Below are 18,745 nucleotides of genomic sequence, written 5' to 3' on the forward strand. Positions count from 1 at the left end.
GGAAATAAAACTCAACAGAAGGAAAAAAAATAGCAAATAGTATGCTTCGATCTGCATACAAACTCCGTAGTTCTTTCTTTCGATGTGGATGGTGTTTTCCATCACGAGGCCTTTGGAGATGTCTTAGATCTGATATACTTTTAAGTTTAATTTGCATTCTTAACATTTTTTCCACCATTTTCTTAAATCTGGACTGGCAACAGAACAGTCACTTAGGCTCTGAATTTGTAGCATTTGCTGATTTCTAAAGTATAAATGCTCACACTGAAAACTTAATACCCAGCTCTCATGAAATGGCTTCAGCACATTCGTAGATACTAATATCATTTCGGCCTGGTTTGGGGATACTCAGAGATGTCCCAAGAGGAATTACAGCACCTGGGAGATTCCTTCCCCATACTCCCATCTCTTGGTGAATTTATGATTGGTATATGAGACCTCCAGTATTTATGGGCTAGGTTCTAGTGGACCCCTGAAATAAACCTAAAGATGAGAGCAATGCAGAGGGCCATGGGAAGGAGTTACCTGACAATAGGGATTTTACCCTTTTGAAAACATTTTTAGTGCTCGCTTCAGCAGCACATATACTAAAATTGGAATGATACAGAGAAGATTAGCATGGCCCCTGCGCAAGGATGACATGCAAATTCGTGAAGTGTTCCATTTTTTTTTTTTGCCTTTTCAATGAGGGTGGGTGGGGAGGGAGGAAGACAGAAAATTTGAAGTTTTAAAAACATATGTTTTTTTAAAAAAATGTTTTCACATGCAACTGGGAAATAAGAAATATAGGAAATGGGGAACATAAGTCTGTCCTGCCCTACAGGAAAATAGAAGGGGAAGGGGATAAGAGAAGGAGAGAGAGATAGAAGAGAAGACAGACTAGGGGAAGGGATATTCAGAATGCATGACATCTTGGGGTGGGGGGGAAGGGGGAGATGGGGTGAAAATTTGGAACTCAAAAACTTGTGGAAGTGAATGTTGAAAACTAAAAATAAACAAATTTATATTAAAAATAAAATAAAATTAAAAAAAACATTTTAAAAAAGTAAATGTTTTATTGATGCCTTTTTAAAAATCTATTATTGTCATATCCCAATGAATTCTCCCACCCTCTGTGATAAAGCCGTTTTCTGTTAACAAAGAATTGTGTACCTCATACTTGGAATGAAAGAAATCAACACATTGGCTGTGTAGGTCACTGCACTGATAAAGGTTTAGAGTTCTGCTTTTCTTTTTTTACATTATTGTGGCCACCATCCAAATTATTCTCCTGGTTCTGCTTACCTCACTTTGCACAAGGTCATTATAAGTCTTCCCAAGTTTCTCTAAATTCTTCATTTTCAGATCTGATTTATATCTCATCCTCTTCCTCCCTTCCAGAATAGACCTGACATCCCAACCTTGCATTGGCAGTCTAGAGTATAAAGTAGAGTAGGGGAGTCAGAGGATCTGGGTTCAAATATCACTTCTTATGCTTCTAGCATGACCTTGGGTAAATCACTTGACCTCTCTGGACCTCAATTTCCCCACCTGCAAAATGAGGGAGTTGCATTAAGTGACTTCTAAGGTCCCTTGTAGCCCTAGAGCTGTGATCCTGTGTGTGACCTTGGGTAAGTCATTTCAGTTCCCTGGGGCCTCAGTTTCTTTCTGTGTAAAATGAGCAGGTTGGATTAATTGGTTTCAGAGTTCCCTTCTGGAGCTAGATCTAGGATCCTATGATCCCCAAAGGCAGAGGCAGCAACCACCACAGGCAGATTGGCAACTTTGGCCAGGTCCTTCTGCATCTTCCCCACTCCCTCTTCCTCATCTTCTACTCTGCCAACCTTCTCATCCCCTTTAGGCTGCTGTACATAGTGTTCAAAGCCTGAGATCCCATGATTTCATCATACATGCCCTTGCTTCATAGCTACCCCTTTTCTCTTCCTACCCCCTATTCTGACTCAATCTGGTCACTGAGGTCAATCTCAGCTAAGTATTGATTAGATGAAAGCAATTTAAGGTGAGAGCAAACCATAACCCTTTCTGGGAGAGTAGCTACTTCCTCAGAGACAAACTTGGCAGTAGAGTCCATCCAGATGCTCGCAAAGTGGAGCCTGGGGAGCTCTTTCAGATGGTCTGTGAGGTTGAAATTCTTTTTAGAAATTTTAATTTCTGGGGCAGCTAGGTGGTGCAGTGGATAGGGCACTGGCCCTGGATTCAAGAGGACCTGAGTTCAAATCCGGCCTCAGACATATAACACTAGCTGTGTGACCCTGGGCAAGTGACTTAACCCCATTGCCTAGCCAAAAAAAAGAAAGAAAGAAATTTTATTTTCTAATAGAGTAAATATTTTTAAAATTTCTAATATAGCAAGTACAGCTAGATACAACACATAAACAAAAGCTCTTTGGGGGTGCTCTTAATATTTGAGAGTATAAAGGATTCTTCAGACCAAAAAGGTTGAGAACTTCTGTGTTAAGTCTAATTCCTTCATTTTATATGTAAGAATAGGGGCGTAGCTAAGTGGCGCTACAATGGATAGAACACCAGGCCTGGTGTCAGGAAGATTCATCTTTGTGAGTTGAAATCTGGCCTCAGAAACTTACTAGCTGTGTGACCCTGGACAAGTCACTTAACCCTGTTGGCCTCAGCTTCCTCATCTGTAAAATGAGCTGAAGAAGGAAATGACAAACCACTCCAGTATCTTGTTGGACATGACTGAATACCACCACCATAGATAGGAATGCTGAGGTCCTAATCATAGGCTCATACTATCCTAGATTTTAACCTCAGAGGTTAGAGGAGACAAGTTACTTGATAAAAGTGATAAAAGGACATGGTGGAAGCAGAACTAGAACCCTGGTCTCCTGCCTCCCAGCTCAGTGGAGTGTTCTGGTTGATGGAACATGGGGAGAGCTATGTTTTTGAGCAGACGATGGCCTACGTCTTTGATTCCACGTGATATCGCCTGCTCTCTGTACCTAGGCAGAGAAAAATCCTTGGACCTCAAGAGTTGCATGAAGTTGTACCTTCAAACAAACCCCCTTTTCACCTTTGCAAGTGTACTTATAGCACACTGGGCCTTCATCCAAACCAAATCCTCATTGGGTGAGAGAAGGCAGTTGGGCACAATGCCTGTTCAAAACTGAGAATAGCAAATCAAGGAATGATAGGAAATGTGTGTCTGCCAGTAGCGTGCTAGGTACAAAGTTAGACCCTTTGGAGTCAAGGAGTCAATCAGTAACACTTCCTGGGCATCTTACTTATGAGGCTCAGGGCATGGAGTGAACAAAGGCCTGGGAGTGGGAGAGGACTGGCCATGAATGAGGTTCAAAGAGTAGTCAATTGGGCTAGAAAGTAGAATGTGGTTAGACTAGAAATTCTAAGCCTTATTGGTGTCCTGGACCGTTAGACAGTCTGGTGAAACCTATGGACCTCTTCTCAGAATCTTGCCTTTAAAAGCATCAAGTAAAATATATAGTATTTCAAAGGAAACTAATTATATTGGAATGCAATTCTCAAAAGATTTTTTGAAAAACAAATTCATGGGCCTCAGGTCAGGAACCCTTGGATTAGGGGCTCTATATGTCTAAGGATGCCTTCTTCATAGCCCTTTTGCTTCTTACTGAATTTTTAGTTCACTTCATTTGTTTGTGTTCAATTTAGCTTATTGATTAAGTGTTTTCTCTGTGGTAGGCCCCGTGCTGGGTACTGGGCGAGACAAAGATTAAAAGGAAACAACAGCCCCTGCCCTCAAGGAGTTTCCATTCAACTGGAGGATGCAACATGTTCCATACAGTATCATTTGAGCTGGCAGTGAGGGCTGACATCTTGGGGAAATTAGAGAAGGCTTCCTGGCACCTGAGCTGAGCCTTCGAGGAAGCCAGGGGTGTTAAGAGGAAGTGGAAGGAATAGTCACAGCCTTCTAGCAGCCTACATATTGATGATTTTGCAAGTAAATACCCCAGTTGTCATTATATCAAAAGCTGTAATGAAGGATATTGTTTTTATGTTTCCCTTTGAAATTAAACTAGAGTAGGAATAATTTAAACAGTGCTTTAAATAATCGAATATTTTTTAAAAATCTGACATTGGATTTACCAGCAGCACTAAAGATGCATAATACATTGCAAGTTGGTGATAAAGCAGCTCCAGGCTCTTTGAATGCTTTTCCATGGAAGGTTTGTGGTAGGTTTTCTTCTATCTAAGGTTCCTTCCCTTCGTTATAGGAGCTTGTGTGCTCCTAGATGAAGGAAGTCATTTATTGTGTTTAAAAACAAATGTTTTATGAATGTTTTTAAAAAATCATTGTTGTTACTTTCAAGTGGCTGGACCCTATTCCTCACCCTCTACCCCCAAATGCAAAATATACCCATCCATTGGCCTTGATGTATTCCATGTGCCACACCTGTAGTTCGCCACCTCCCCTCTGAGAGGAGAGAAGCACACTTCCCTGTTTATCCTCTGTAGTTATGAGAATGAATTGATTCTTAGGGTTCTGGCTGACTGTATGGCAAGTGGTCCATAGGTGAAATTATTTTATGTTCATGTATGATGTTCTTGGGAGTGGTGGAGGGAACGTAAGTGGAGCATAGATTCCTTCTGCTTGTGGATTGTTCTGTTTTGTCCTTGTATCCCAAAAGTCTAGCAAAGGGACTTGTGCACAGCAGGTGCTTAATAAATGCCTGCTGAATCAAGTAGACTTGACCATGAATTCCTCTCAGGCAGCAAAGAAAGAGCCAATCCAGAATAGTTATCACACCTCAGCCAATGTGTCTTTCCTGATTTGTCACGCAGACTTTTCTGTGAACACATTTACGAATAAAGGCATCTGGACCTACCTGGAAGATATCATTGTCAATCATGACAGAGAAGAAATGAGAAATGTGATCCCCAAGTAATTGGTGGAGGGCTAAGGTCAGCCTTGGTAGTCTGTGAGTCTCTTAAAATGCCAGAGGATTGCTCGTCTGTTCTTATGACCTTCAGGGAGGATTCTTGTCATTCATACAGTAACAATTCCCCACCTTGTCATGATGCAGGACTCTGATGAGTCTCTTGGTTCCAAAAGGGAGGTCTTTGGGGCTAATCTACTGTGCACATAGAATTCTCTTTTTCTCCAGTGGGAATTCCACTTATAAAACAAATGAATGCCTTGAAAGGGGATAAGCTTATTTATCATTCTTTTCCCTTCCAGGTTGGTGATATTGTTGAGGTACACGCGGATGAAACGTTTCCTTGTGATATTATCCTCCTGTCATCAACCAATGATGATGGGACGTGTCATGTTACAACAGCCAGTCTTGATGGGGAATCTAACTGTAAGGTAATGTGGCAAAAGGACCCGGATTCTTCGCTTTCATCTCAGAGTAATTAATCTTTCAGAAGGAATTTGTGTTTTTCTGCTGTCTTGGTGGGTCTCATTGGAAAGTGGTTTTGGTGCAATTATCCTTGGAGGTTATTTACCTCCAGTTTCATCTGCACAAGTGTACTCAGCTTGGGTAGTGCAAGTGGAATTCCAAAAGGCAAAAACAAAACAGTCTTTGCTCTCAAATAAATTCCTTTCTACTGGGAGGGATACCCCGTGATCTTAGATAAATAAGGTGGAAGAGAGGGTTCTGACATCTGCAAAGGGGTGGAATTGGTGAAGGCTTCCCAGAAGATCACAGATTTCAGGCTAAAATGGAGTGTAGAAGCTGAGGCCAATCTCATCATTTTACAGTTGAGGAAACTGAGGCACAGAGTGTTGTCATTGCCTGCCCTCGGTTACACAGCTAGTAAGTGTCTGAGGTCAGATATGAACTTAGGTATTTTTGCTTCCAAATCTAGTGCCCGATTCACCATCCCACAGCTGGGTGGCCCCCAAAGTGAGCCTTGAAAGAAGACAAGGATTCTGAGGGATTGGGGTGAGGAAAGAGTGAATCCTAGGCATGGAGGATGACCTGTGGGAACACAGGAAGCTGGGCAATGGAAGGTCAAGTTCAGACTAGAATACAGAGTTTGTAAAGGGAAGTAGTGTTAGGTTGTGTCAAACTGTGGAAGGCCTCAAAGGGTTGATTCTAGAGGCAGAAGAGAGCTATTGATGCTTTTAGCAAGAGCATGATATAGGTAACCCTTTAACTCAAAATGATTATTTTGGCAACAGTATGGAGGCTTGATTGCAGAGAAAGTTGAGGCAAAGAGATCAATTAAGAATCTAGTCCATTAGTCCAAGTGAGGGGTGATAGGGCTTGAACCAAGGTGATAGCTATGTGAGTGGAGAGGAGTCAGGGAACAGGACAGGTGTAAGAGGCATTTCAGAAATGTTTGTCGAATAGACTTGGCAACAGACTGACTCTGACTGACAGGTGAGACAGGTTATAAATCTTCCAAAGCAGGGCAGAGGCTGGTAAAAAAAACAAACCAAGTCTATAAAACAAACCACACTGACATTTTTATGACCTTCTACTATTTATTAGTGACTGTTCATCTAATTGGTGAAAACTTGGTAATGAGCATATTCCAAGGTGGTAAAGTTGAGGCACAGTTTCATGGAACTGAACTTGCTGGCTTCTGTCTGGTGTTTACGTTGAATCTTTTCCAAGTGAAGAATACTTCCTTGACAGAATGGCCTCTTTCCCAGGGTGCAAGTAATATGATTTCAAGGAATCTGATCCTCCCTTTTAGTCACTTAGGGCACAATTTCATAAGTTATTATTGGGAAGAATTATGAATGTGTGAAAATACATTTACTTAAACCAGTTACTAAGGCACTCACCTGGTCAGCTCTGGCAATGTCAGCTCTTGCCTGTCTCCACCAGCTCTACATGGTGTAATAACCCTTCAAAGCCATGAGGAAGAGAGGACTTTTTACATATTGAGCCTTTGGGGAAGGAAGAGGAGATATCCTCTGGCCTCTGGCCTCTGGCCCAGGTGATGCTACCATGCCCTGGAGCCTGGGAGCTGGAGATTTAGCTGGCAGTTAAATTGCAGATTCAGTTGAATTCAGTAAGCTTTCCTTAGATGCCTACTGTGTGCCAAGTACTTATTCTGCCATTAAAGAGATTGGCATTTGCTTGTATTCAGTGTCATAGGATGATAACTGTGGAGCTAGATGGAAACTCAGAGGCAACCACTTCATTTTGCAGATAAGGAAACTGAGGTCTAGAGAGGGCAAGTGATTTAACCAAGGTCATGGGGGTCTAGGATCATAAATTTGGTGCTAGATAGGACCTTTGAGGTGATCTGGTCCAGTTCTCTCATTTTTCACATGAGGAAACTGAGGCCCAGAGAAATGGCATCACTTGCCCAAGGTCAGGGAACGAAGAAACAGGGAGAAGTGGGTGTGAGCATTCAAACATGAAATTTCCTCTTACTTTCTCTTGATTAGAAAATGGACAGAGCTGAGCTTGGCTCCTGAAATTATTTTCGAGTCTCTTTGTCAGGAATGGAAACCTTTTAAATGATTTCTTTCTGAAGGAACTAAAAGGACGGGGTGGGGGTGGGGATTCAATTTATAGAGCTCAGCTGCTAAGCATGACTCAGACATTTCCTTAATATTCCACTTAGAAAATGACACCAACCTTTGTCCAAGATGAGTCTTTTCTATCTGCATTAGGCCTTGTCTGGGGTGGGGGGAGCCACGGGGTGGCTTTATAAAATGTCTCAACTGGCGCCATACTTTCCGTATGAAATTAATCAAGTACATAATATACAGCAAGAGAAAGGTCCAAAGGCCTGAATAAAAGTAGGTGCATAATCCCTCTCACCTCAATCTCAAATGTAGTCGCTTGGAAGCCTCTTAGAATTCATTAATAAAGCTATTTGGATAATGGCACTCCTAATACTGCTTGCTGCTCCTGGCAGAATCGGAGCATTTTCAACACCGAGAAGCGGCTGCTTAGTTTGTGTGTCGAGCCAAGTCAGTCCACTGTGGCGAGGGCAATAATAGGATCAAAATATAAATACATTGAATTTTTTTTTTTTCCGGGGGCTCCTCAGTTAATTACATGCATGCTGCAAACTGAAATCTCCCAGCAGTAGGTCATGAGAATGATTTCAAGTTCTTCAATATCATTGAAATCCCAAAGCAGCAGGGGGAACATCTAATTACCTCTGATACATTTTAAGAATAATATTATACAACTCATTTGTGGGTAATGTGCGTCAATATTTGTAGGCTTCTGCCAGAATGGCTCACTGAGCCATACTGTGTTCCTAGAATTCCGTGGGTAGATGTTTACTAAAAGACCCACTTTTTTCTTTCTTTCTTTCTTTCTTTTTTTTTCTTCTTTTTTTGGGTTTTCACTTCTGCTTTCACCTAGACGCAATATGCTATCCCTGATACCAGCTCGTTTAACACGGCTCATTCCATTGATACCCTCCAAGCCACGATCGAGTGTGAACAGCCTCAGCCTGACCTGTACAAGTAAGGAGTTCCCGCTTTCCTTCACTGCTGTCTGTGGTCTGGTTTCCTTCCATGCAAGCATTCCATAAAATGCAAAGCCTTCTTCCAGTCCTCTTGCCTTTGTATTTGTAGGACCTGTTCCAGAATGATTCAAAAATCAGTTTTGCTTCATGGGCCTGGCAAAACACATCATGGTCCTGGGAAACTTTCTTAAGATTGTCCTTTTATTTTGAAGTTTACCAACATGACTGTCTATTTGATTCATGAGCATAAGGCTTCCCATTCAGAATGACAGAATCTTAGGATTGGAAGGGACCTTAGAAGTCCCATCCAGTCCTTCCTCTCCTCTCTCTGCCCTTCTTTCTATCCAGGGCAGAGTCTCTCTCCCACTTCTCTTTCTGCTTGTTCTCACTCTCTCTTTAAAATAATTCTTTTCAGAATTTTCCTGGTGCTATAGTTTTAGGAATGCATCTTTTCCCCCTCTTCCTTGAACACTTAGGATGTTTTCCTGGCCCCAGGCAATTGGTGGTTTTTCCTGATCTCCATTATTACCTAAAGATTACTCACAGTAGCTCAGGAATCATCGGCTCATGAGATTATATAGATTTAGAGCTGGAAGAGATCTTAGAAGTCATTGAGTTCAACCCTTTCATTTTATAGATGAGGAAACTGAGGCCTAAAGAGGTTAAATGACTTGCCCTGGGTCACATGGCTGGTATGTGTCTGAAGCAAGATTTGAACCCAGGTCTTCCTGACTCTAGGTCCAGAGCTTTATCCACTATAACAGGCTGCTTCACATGTGGAAATTCTTTGAAGACCTTGGGATATAATTGATGTGGATCAGGAGATGGGAACTCGTTTAAATCGATGCTGTCAAACTCAAATAGAAACAGATCCCTATAGGGTACATATTGACTTAGAAAACCATAAATTAGCATTATTTATGTTATATTGTATTTTTATTTTATTTTGTTAAACATCTCCTAATTACATTTTAATTTGACTGGGAGTTTTGCAGGGATTGGCTTAACACCTGATTTAAAGTATCTCTTATTGATCTTGGGGCACATTTTTTGGGGGGCTAGGCAATGGGGTGAAGTGACTTGCCCAGGGTCACACAACTAGTAAGTGTCAAGTGTCTGAGGCTGGATTTGAACTCAGGTCCTCCTGACTCCAGGGCTGGTGCTCTATCTGCCACCTAGTTGCCCCTGGGGTGTATTTTTTTCACCCACGTTTGCTCTACCCTTTTCTATTTAATATTTTTATCGACAATAAAGATGGAAGTAATCTTGAGTGAATATTTCTTTTTACTCACTGTTGTTTGCCAGTATCACACCATTTACAAGCAATGAGCCTCTCTCCTCCCTTTTTTGAAAGTTGACTTAACAGTCTTTAACATTTTTCTTTAGCCTCAACTAATTTCTATCGTTATTCTTGCCATTTGCTAACCTTTTGTATTTGTCCTTAGTTATTTGTCTTTGCTTTTGTCTTTTGTACACATTCTGTAAAAAATGAACTTTGCAGCTAGGTGGCACAGCAGATAAGAGCTCTGGGCCTAGAGTCAGGAAGACTTGAGGTCAAATCTAGCGTCAGCTATGTGACCCTGGGCAAGCCATTTAGCCCTGTTTGCCTCAGTGTCCTCATCTGTAAAATGGCCTAGAGAAGAAAATGGCAAATTACTCTAATATCTTTGTCAAGAAAATCTCAAGTAGGGGTCACAAAGAGTTGGACATGACAGAAACAACTGAATGGCAACGGTGACAAAAAAATTAAGCTCACTCAAGAGCTGCCTATGTAGTCACAACATTCTTATTAGATATCTCCCTATTTCTCCCTCATTGGCATTATTTATAATTGTTTTGTCAGATTTTCATTTTTTTAAGGTCTCCTATTCTTCTTAGAATCTCTAATCCTTTCTACTCATACTATCACTAACCTTCCATCAGTCTTCCAGAGAATCCACCCAACATGATGGAAGGTTTCATCTAATCCAGGTGTCATACATGCATCCAGGGCCCCATTCACTCCTCTTAACCAGATTAAAATGTAATTAGATAATATTTAACAATATGAATAAAAATACAGTAGAGCATAGATCAGGGGTGGAGATCCTGCAGCCCTTAGGCCACATGTGGTCTCAAGGCCACAGGTTCCCCACCCCTGGCATAGATAATGTTAATATGTGTCTTTCTAAGTTAATTTAGGACCTGCAGGAGTCCTTATGTATAGTTTAGTGTCCCTCATTTCTATTTCAGTTTGATACCACTGCCCTAAACCTTTTAATATTTCATGGATACCATGGTCAATACCGGTGCCCATTCCCTGATTCTCTCTACATTGAATTGCAGTTGCTCGCTTCCTCTTGTAACTACCTCACAGTGGTCAGAAGTATGTAGGAACTTTTCCCATAAAAAGGACAACATCTTTGTCTTTCTTCTCCTCTCGGCTCTACGAGGCCCCAAGCTCCTGACACTGGGTGTCCTAGAGCATTCTCCTTTCTGGACCTCAGTTTCCCTACTTGTACATTGATGGAGTTGGACTAGTTTCATGGTCCCTGAGGTCTTTCCAGCTCTGATGTTCTTTAATAATTCATAATAGCTTTCTAAATCACTAGAATGGACATACGACATAGCATTTTCTTAGCATCACTTTGTGACATATACCTAATAGGCTTTCTACTTTATTCTGAAGGCCTGTGCAGGTCCATTTTTTTACATGATTTGATTCCTGCTGATACTGGTGGTGGTCAGTATCAATTGAATGTAAGAACAAAATCTTATTCTATTATATTCTTTTTCCAGGTTTGTTGGGAAGATCAATATCTATGGTAATAATGCAGAACCCATTGCCAGGTTAGTTCCTTTACCATTCACTGGTTCCTTCTTGATGTTACTATTTGCATCTTGTGTAAATATCTCCTAATACTTTTCCTTTGGAAAGAAATGCCAGGGTAACTAGACCCAGATTGCCTGGCCTCCTTCTAAGTTATGATGGTGGTGCTGTGGTGGTGGGCGTGGTGAGTTGTTCCTCTAGGATGCATTTTGAAAGGTTATCAATGGGGTTTGGGAAATGTAGGCGCACAGTTGTGGTCCAGGGGAGGCAACAGATGGACTGGAAAACTACCTGCATTTTAAGTGAAGTGAAAAGATTGAGACAATTATCTGGGTAATTAAGGTCCTTAGAACATATATACAATTTAAAGAGAGAGGTAGTATCACATAGAGCATAGAGGGTGAGACTGGGAGCCAGGAATACCTGGATTCAAGTCTTACCCATGATATATACTAGCTGTGTGCCCTGGGAAGACCCAAAGACTATAAATGATGTTTTGTGTTGGTGGAAAGAATTTCCAAACTAGGTCTTCCCCACACATTTACAACCACATGTTTATATCTCCCCACCCTCCCAAAGGAAAAAATTAAAAAACTATAGACAAAAAAGTGTGGGTGTCCCTCATGCCTTCAATTAGGCTCACGATGGCTTTAGCTCTCCACTTTGGATGACTGGAAGCAGCCACAGGATGTTAAGAATGTGGTGGGAGTTAGGGAGCTAAAGTATACCCACAGATCTCTGCTGAGGCATGTTTCATCTTGTGTAGAAGATTCATATTCTCTCCTAGTGTCTGTTTTTGTATCTCTCTTATATTTTTCTCTCTCTATTTCCTCGTCTCTCTGCCCTTCTGAGGCTCTGCCCCTGTCTGTCTCTGTCTGTGTCCTTTCTGTATCTCCTGGTCTAAGCCTCTACCTCTCTTTGTACTTGTTCTGTGGGTGTCTGTGTGTCCAGCCCCACGTGTGCCTGCTGGAGATTGGGGCTTGGAACTGTTTGGAGGTGTGAGCCCACACTTATGCTACACACAGATAGATGGATATGAAACCCCTAGTCAGAGGGGATGTAGGGAGGGGGAAAAGTACCCCAGAAATTTACTGATGATACTGGATTTTGTGGATAAACAATATTCACTTTCTGTTTAGGTCTTTGGGACCTGAAAATCTATTGCTGAAAGGAGCTACTCTAAAAAATACCAAGAAGATTTATGGTGAACATTTTAAAGAATTTATTTATCAGAAATTCACTTTATAATGCCTCTGAATAGTAATTGAATTTTAAGTAACCATAGCAGATAATAATAAATGTTAATGGAAGCCTATTTCTAGGTGTTATATTTTTTTGTAGTATGACATGCTTAAAGAGAATATAAATAAAATGAAAATGTTTTAGGCATATTAATTGTATGAATTATACTTCACATGACATCATTTCTTAAGCCTAGTGTAACAAGTCCTGTGTGGAAAAATGTTTGGAATTCTAGTTTTTGTTTCTGTTTTTTTAATTAATATCAGAAAGGGATAGGGCTTAAAGGGTTTATTGGTCACATGGGATGGGGAGTTGGTCAGTTGTAAACCTAGTTTAATTATACTTTATTGCTCTTTAGGAGTTGCTGTTTACACAGGAATGGAAAGCAAAATGGCTTTGAATTACCAAGGGAAATCTCAGAAGCGCTCCGCTGTGGAAAAGTAAGAATGCGTCTGAAATTGGGTTGCACCAATCAGTGTAGGGCTTGGTTCTGGTTAAAGCCTTGGGAAATAAGAGTTTAACCTTTTGTTTACTTGGATTCTGTGGCAAATTGAGCTGGTGGTTTGGGAGGGGATGAGGGGGGTGGGGTAGATTATGTTAGTTGGTAGAAGACTGACTGAAGTCTCCATTTGATAGATCAGAACATGGTGGCTGATCATGAGCTTGGTTGCTCCTATACCGTGCTTTGTTTCCCCAGCTAGCCCAGATTTCTGAACTCTAGGGGTCACTTACTCAGAAATGGATTGGCCTGATGTGTGAGGGTTGTAGGCCACCTCTTCATGAACCTTCATGTTCTAGGGCTTTCAGGGTTCTAGGTAGGTAAAAGGATTGGGATTCACTAGAGATTTAAGGGTGGTGGGGATACCTTTATTCAAGTTCTCATCCCAGGGGTCTGAGTAGGGCTAGTAGAGCCTTGCTGTAAGAGGGTAATCTTATATTAGTGAGTCCATGCACATGGGGAAGAGGTGGTATTCTTTGACAAACAACTCCAATTTGTCTTCCATTTGCCCATTTCAGCAATACTGACGACAGTGATGGTGATAGCAAGCATTTATATAACACTTTAAAGTTGCCAAGATATTTCACACGTATTATCTCATTTGACCCTCACAACAGCCTCATAAGACAGGTGCTGTTGTTATCCCCATTTTACTGATGAGGAAACTAATGCACAAATAAGGTCAAGTGACTTGCCCAGGATCACACAGCTAAGAAGTATCTGAGGCAGCTTTTGACCTCAGGACTTCTTGAGTTCAGGAAGTTCCAGCATTCTACCTACTATACCACCTACGTGCCCATAATTATGACAGTCCTTGATACATCTGTAGGCCTTTTTGGTTACAAAAATCTCAAAACACAGACAAACAACTTGCTCGACCCTCACAATGACCCTGTGAAATAGGTAGAACAAGGGTTAGTATCCCAATTTTACAAAAAAAGAAACATGGGTTCAGATGATCAGAGTAACTGAGCTGGAGTCACTACCCCTTTGCCTCAGGTAATGGAATTTCGAGAGCCCTGATAGGACTTGTATCTCCTCTTCAGTGTAGAAGGATGGGGCTTAGGGTACTAAGGTACCTAGTTAGCAAGTCAAGTCCATAAACATTTCTTAAAAGCTTGCTGTGTGTAGGGCTGTGTTGCAAAAATAAGAATTGCATTCTAATGGAGGAGACAATAGGTACTATGTAGGTAACTGTGTATGTACATGATTTCTAAAGTGTAAATGGCATATAATCTTAGAGCAAGCGCTAACAATCGAGGGGGTGGGATGGGGAGGTTGAGGGAGAGAAAGAGGGCGGCCCCTGGGAAATAATCAGCTCAAATGGGAATCTAGCTAACAGATGGCATTCTTCATTCCTATCTTCAGGTGAACTCCTCTGTAGCCCATCCTGCCCTACTCTTCCCTCATATCCCCTCATCTTCTCTTCATATCCTAGGGAATCCCCACTCCCCCCCAACTGATTGTCCAATGTGCCAAAAGTGCTAGTTCTGGCTCTGCTGTGGTCAGTTGACTGACTTGTTCGAGGTCAGAGGCTTGCATGAGAATAGAACTGGGCCTCAAACCTAGTTCAGCTGATTTCAAGTCCACCGTACCATACTATACGTTGTCCAAGATATATTTGCCTAGGCTTCTATCATCATGAACAGTGAGTCCTTAACCATATCTAAATGACCAAAATGATTTTTAAAAACCTACCCATCTTTTCTTCTTCAGATCTATCAATGGCTTCCTCATTGTGTACTTGTGCATCCTCTTGTCCAAAGCTGCTATTTGCACCACAATGAAGTATGTGTGGCAAAGTGTCTCCCACAATGATGAGCCTTGGTACAACCAAAGGACCCAGCATGACCGAGAGACTGCAAAGGTAAATGGTTTAATGTTTTGGATCCTGAAGTACAATTCAGTGAATGTCAGGGAAACAGTGACTTGATCATTATTATTACTCCAGATGTTTTCCTAGTTGTATCTTCTTCTTTAAAATTTTAAATCTTTTTTTTTAAGTCAATAACTTCATTTGTACTTAGGCCTGATTCTTCAGTCAGGACCTGCTTACAAGCTGTTTGGTGAGCGGGCTATGATACTCTTAACACTTTGATTTGTAGCCTCCTCAAATCACAAAATGTCTGAGCGGGAAGGTCCCTCAGTGGTCATTTTGTCCATCCCTAGTAAGTGGCCATTGATCTTCTTGTTGAAGCCTTCAAGTAATGGGGGGACCTCCTACCTCAGAGACAGCCCATTCCACTGAGACCACTTGAATCATTAGGAAGGTTTCTTTCAGTGTCAAGCCTAACTTGGTTTCTCAGCAAATTCTAGCCCTTGTTCCTAACTCTACCCTTTGGTTCTTTATTTTGATATAGAGTCAAAGGATCGTATTTTTTAGAGCTTGAAGTCACCTTAGAGCCCATTAAGTTCAATCTTCTCATTTTTCAAATGAGGAAACTGAGGCACATTGTGGCTCAGAGCCAGGCTGTGCTACCAAGTGTCAGGATATGAACCCAGATGTTCTGGACTCTAAGGCCAGCTCTCTATCCAATATACCATGCTACCCTTCTGTGAGATGATAAAAACATTCTATCTTTCTGCCAGATACTACTGGATATCACCTAGAAGTTAAGGGGCACAGGGTTAAGATTTAAGGAGGAGAAAAAGCACTACTGCTTCTTAAAAAACCCTAGAAAGAAGCATTTTGGAAGAAACCAAGGTATTCCATTAAAAAAATTAAGGATGACTTTTCACAGATGCTTAAAATCTACCTTTGGTTCTGTACTTGAAGATTTACCCTTTTATTAAGAAGTGTCCTCGGGGAAAGATTTTTTTTTTCCATATCATGCACAATTTCTTCAGCATTAGAGGTGAGAGCTGGAAAAGCTTCCTAACAGTTCGAGCCATCCCCAGGCAGAATGGGCTGCCTTGATAGGTAGTGAGTCTTTCCTCTCCACACACCACCTGCCCCCCTTGCTCCCCCCTCCCCAGCTCCACAGACCAAGGAAGTTGTCTAACAGAGGTGAGATGGCTGATCACTGGGGATTTTGTAGAGACATTGCTGTTCAGCTGTGAATTGTCCTAGTTGGTTGCTGAGGACCCTTCCAATTCAGAGAGGTCGGAATTCTGTGCAATAAAGACCAAAGCTTATAAGACTCTCTCTCCTTCTCATACCTTTGCAGAGGTTAGGGGGTGGGGGAGGAGATCAGTAGGTGGAATATTGCCTAGAACATTAGATTTTATTCAATATGTTGGCTGATTTTGCGGAATTTTTTCCTTATTTAAAAAAACCCCTTTGTTATAAGAGATGGATGGAAGGGGGTGGGGATAGAATATGGGGGCTCTGAATGTAAGGCACTTTGAATACCTGAAAGTCCTATAATTAATTATCATCAATTATAAATAAATTCTTCTTAATTATGATAACTATAATTACTCTTTCTAGGTGATGTCAAAACAAGACTATCAAAAATCTATTATTAAAAAAAGATAAAGACCAGATTTTTCATGTTCCCTTCTGTTCTTAATGTCTCCATGGGAGAAACCTGCCTCCGGTTACCATGATTTATCTCTTTTCTTCCAGGTTCTGAAAATATTCACAGACTTCTTGTCATTTATGGTCCTATTCAATTTCATTATCCCTGTTTCCATGTATGTTACTGTGGAAATGCAGAAATTCTTGGGATCCTTTTTCATTGCTTGGGATAAAGACTTTTATGATGAAGAAATACAAGAAGGTGCTCTGGTGAATACATCCGACCTCAATGAAGAGCTTGGGCAGGTTAGAATGCATTTTAAAAGATCTCCCCAATAAAACTAATTGCTTCCAATATGTTGATAATAGTTTTTGTCATGTTGAGCTTAATATCTGATGACTTCATTTCATATCATTCCATCTGCATGCTCCAGGCCTGTGCATAATCTGTCTTCCTATACCTACAATGCTGTATCTTCTCACCTGTGCCTCTTGAAATCTTGAGCTGCCTTCGAGGCTCAGCTTAGCTCCACACAAGGCCTCTCTTACCCCCCTCCTCCCACCCCCAATTGTTGGTGTTTCCTCTTTGAAATATTTGTACCTTTGTTTTATATATTTTTTTCATTCACTTATCTGTACTGATGTTATTTTCCCCAGTAGAATATGATGTCATTAGTGGCAGAGATTTTGATTTTTGTCTTAGCATAGTGTTGGGTACATAGTAATAAATGCTCATTGGTTAATCAGGCATAATAGAGAAATTGAATATTGAGAAGGACATACCTTATTTTTAAAATTTAAGCTTTATGGATGCCTTCTTTTTTCGACATCATAGACATTTCCTGATATCCCCTTCCTCCCAAAGATCCTTGCCTTGTCACAAAGAAGAACAGTTGAGCCAAACTGGCCAAAGCAGTGTCCTCCATCCCCCTAGAGGAAAAGAGGAGGGGGAGTTAGGAGGAAACAAGTCTTCCGAGAATAGCACTGGTGTCCCGGACAGGGGGAAGGGGTTGCCCTGCTGCTCTGATAGCCTTTTAAAACATTTTTTAGGCTCCTTGATTTCTCAATTATACTCGAACATTCTCACAGTACCAGACTCACCTGGTGGTAGATTATGGGTTTATTGCTTCAGTGCCAGCGTCTGTAATTGTCCTCATTAACAACAAACATTTATTGAATTGCTGGAATGAAGGGAGACGCAATGTTCTCCTCTGGAGATGTATTCCCTGGAGAAATGCAGCAAGAGATTTGTATGCTTTGCACGAACCTGATTGACCAGAGTTAGGCCCGTGACATTTTCCAGACCTCTTTCTGATCAGATGCATCATAGATATAGTTGCTTGCTTTACAGGAGACATTTCAATGAAGACAGCACTTGATGGAAGTATGCTCTTGTTTCTTAAAATCCCAATGTAATCCAGGAGCTGACCTCTTCTCTCCTTGGAGAAAAAAAATACATGTTTTATTGATGTATCTTTTTCCACACTGCTGTCACTTCCTGCTCACTGGCCGCCCCCCTTCCCCCCCAACCTGCCCTTATAAGAATTAAGGTCAAACAAAACACAGCAACACATTGGCCATGTCTGACAGTGCATGCCTCACCTCACACCTGTAGTCTACCACCTTTCTTTTGAGAAGAGGGAGATGTAGCCCATATCATCCATCTGCTGGAATCAACTGCCTGTACCCCCCTCCCACCCTTTTGTAATTCTTTGCTATTAGAAAAAGTGCTGCTATAAATTAATTTTGTGCCTGTGGGGCCTTTCCCTCTATCTTTTTTCACCTGGGTGTGGTGGGAACCACAATTCCCTCATTGGGATGTATACCTATCATGGGTCAAAGGATATGTGCATCTTAGTGTCTTTTTCTCAAAGCCAAATTATTGTAGAGAACAGTTGGACCGATTCATAAATTCCGCTAACAGTTCCTTAATGTGCCTGTCTTCCTGCAGCCCCGCCAGCATTTACCACCTTTGTTGTTTTGTCATCTGATGTACTTATTTCCCTTTGCTGTTTAGTCCAGCTTTGATTCCTCAGGTGGTGATTTTTCTCATCAGTATTCAAATCTTATTCCTTTGTCTGTTTTTAGCATGTCATGATATTTCTGATCTAGGAGGCTTCTGGCTTCTAGTTAACGTTCTTGATATTTAGAATACCAATACTGTGGAAATGTCAATTCCATGACTTGGAAATGTGGATCGGGTTAATAGAGGAACGTGGATAGAAGAAGACCTCACCCTCTTTTGGAGTGTGCTTTTTTGTACCGCTCAGAACTTCTTCCTCTAACATTCATACCTTCACCAAGGTATATGAAATCAGAAGACTGAGTGGGTCTGCCAAAGGTCATATAC

The 18,745-nt window shown here is 41.3% G+C and overlaps 1 protein-coding gene and 1 non-coding gene across 6 annotated transcripts in view; both read left to right on the forward strand.

Moving 5' to 3' along the window:
- ATP11C (ATPase phospholipid transporting 11C (ATP11C blood group)) overlaps positions 1-18,745 on the forward strand; it is a 210,762-nt gene that overhangs the window by 108,330 nt on the left and 83,687 nt on the right. For all 5 annotated transcript variants that reach the window (XR_013483660.1, XM_020971762.2, XM_078147922.1 and 2 more), the window contains exons 6-12: positions 5,174-5,302; positions 8,280-8,383; positions 11,164-11,214; positions 12,334-12,398; positions 12,795-12,876; positions 14,652-14,802; positions 16,504-16,701. Coding sequence is in view for 4 of the 5 variants with exons in the window: in XM_020971762.2 (XP_020827421.1) it covers positions 5,174-5,302; positions 8,280-8,383; positions 11,164-11,214; positions 12,334-12,398; positions 12,795-12,876; positions 14,652-14,802; positions 16,504-16,701 (780 nt within the window). In the remaining variant the exon portion in view is untranslated. The remainder of the gene's footprint in view (positions 1-5,173; positions 5,303-8,279; positions 8,384-11,163; positions 11,215-12,333; positions 12,399-12,794; positions 12,877-14,651; positions 14,803-16,503; positions 16,702-18,745) is intronic.
- LOC144455076 (U6 spliceosomal RNA) lies at positions 564-670 on the forward strand. Its single transcript, XR_013483740.1, has one exon. It is a non-coding gene; the product is annotated as a U6 spliceosomal RNA (small nuclear RNA).

This window comes from Phascolarctos cinereus, unplaced genomic scaffold (assembly GCF_003287225.1).
Source record: "Phascolarctos cinereus isolate Bilbo 61053 unplaced genomic scaffold, phaCin_HiC Scaffold_8;HRSCAF=390, whole genome shotgun sequence".
Classification (NCBI taxonomy): Eukaryota; Metazoa; Chordata; class Mammalia; order Diprotodontia; family Phascolarctidae; genus Phascolarctos; species Phascolarctos cinereus.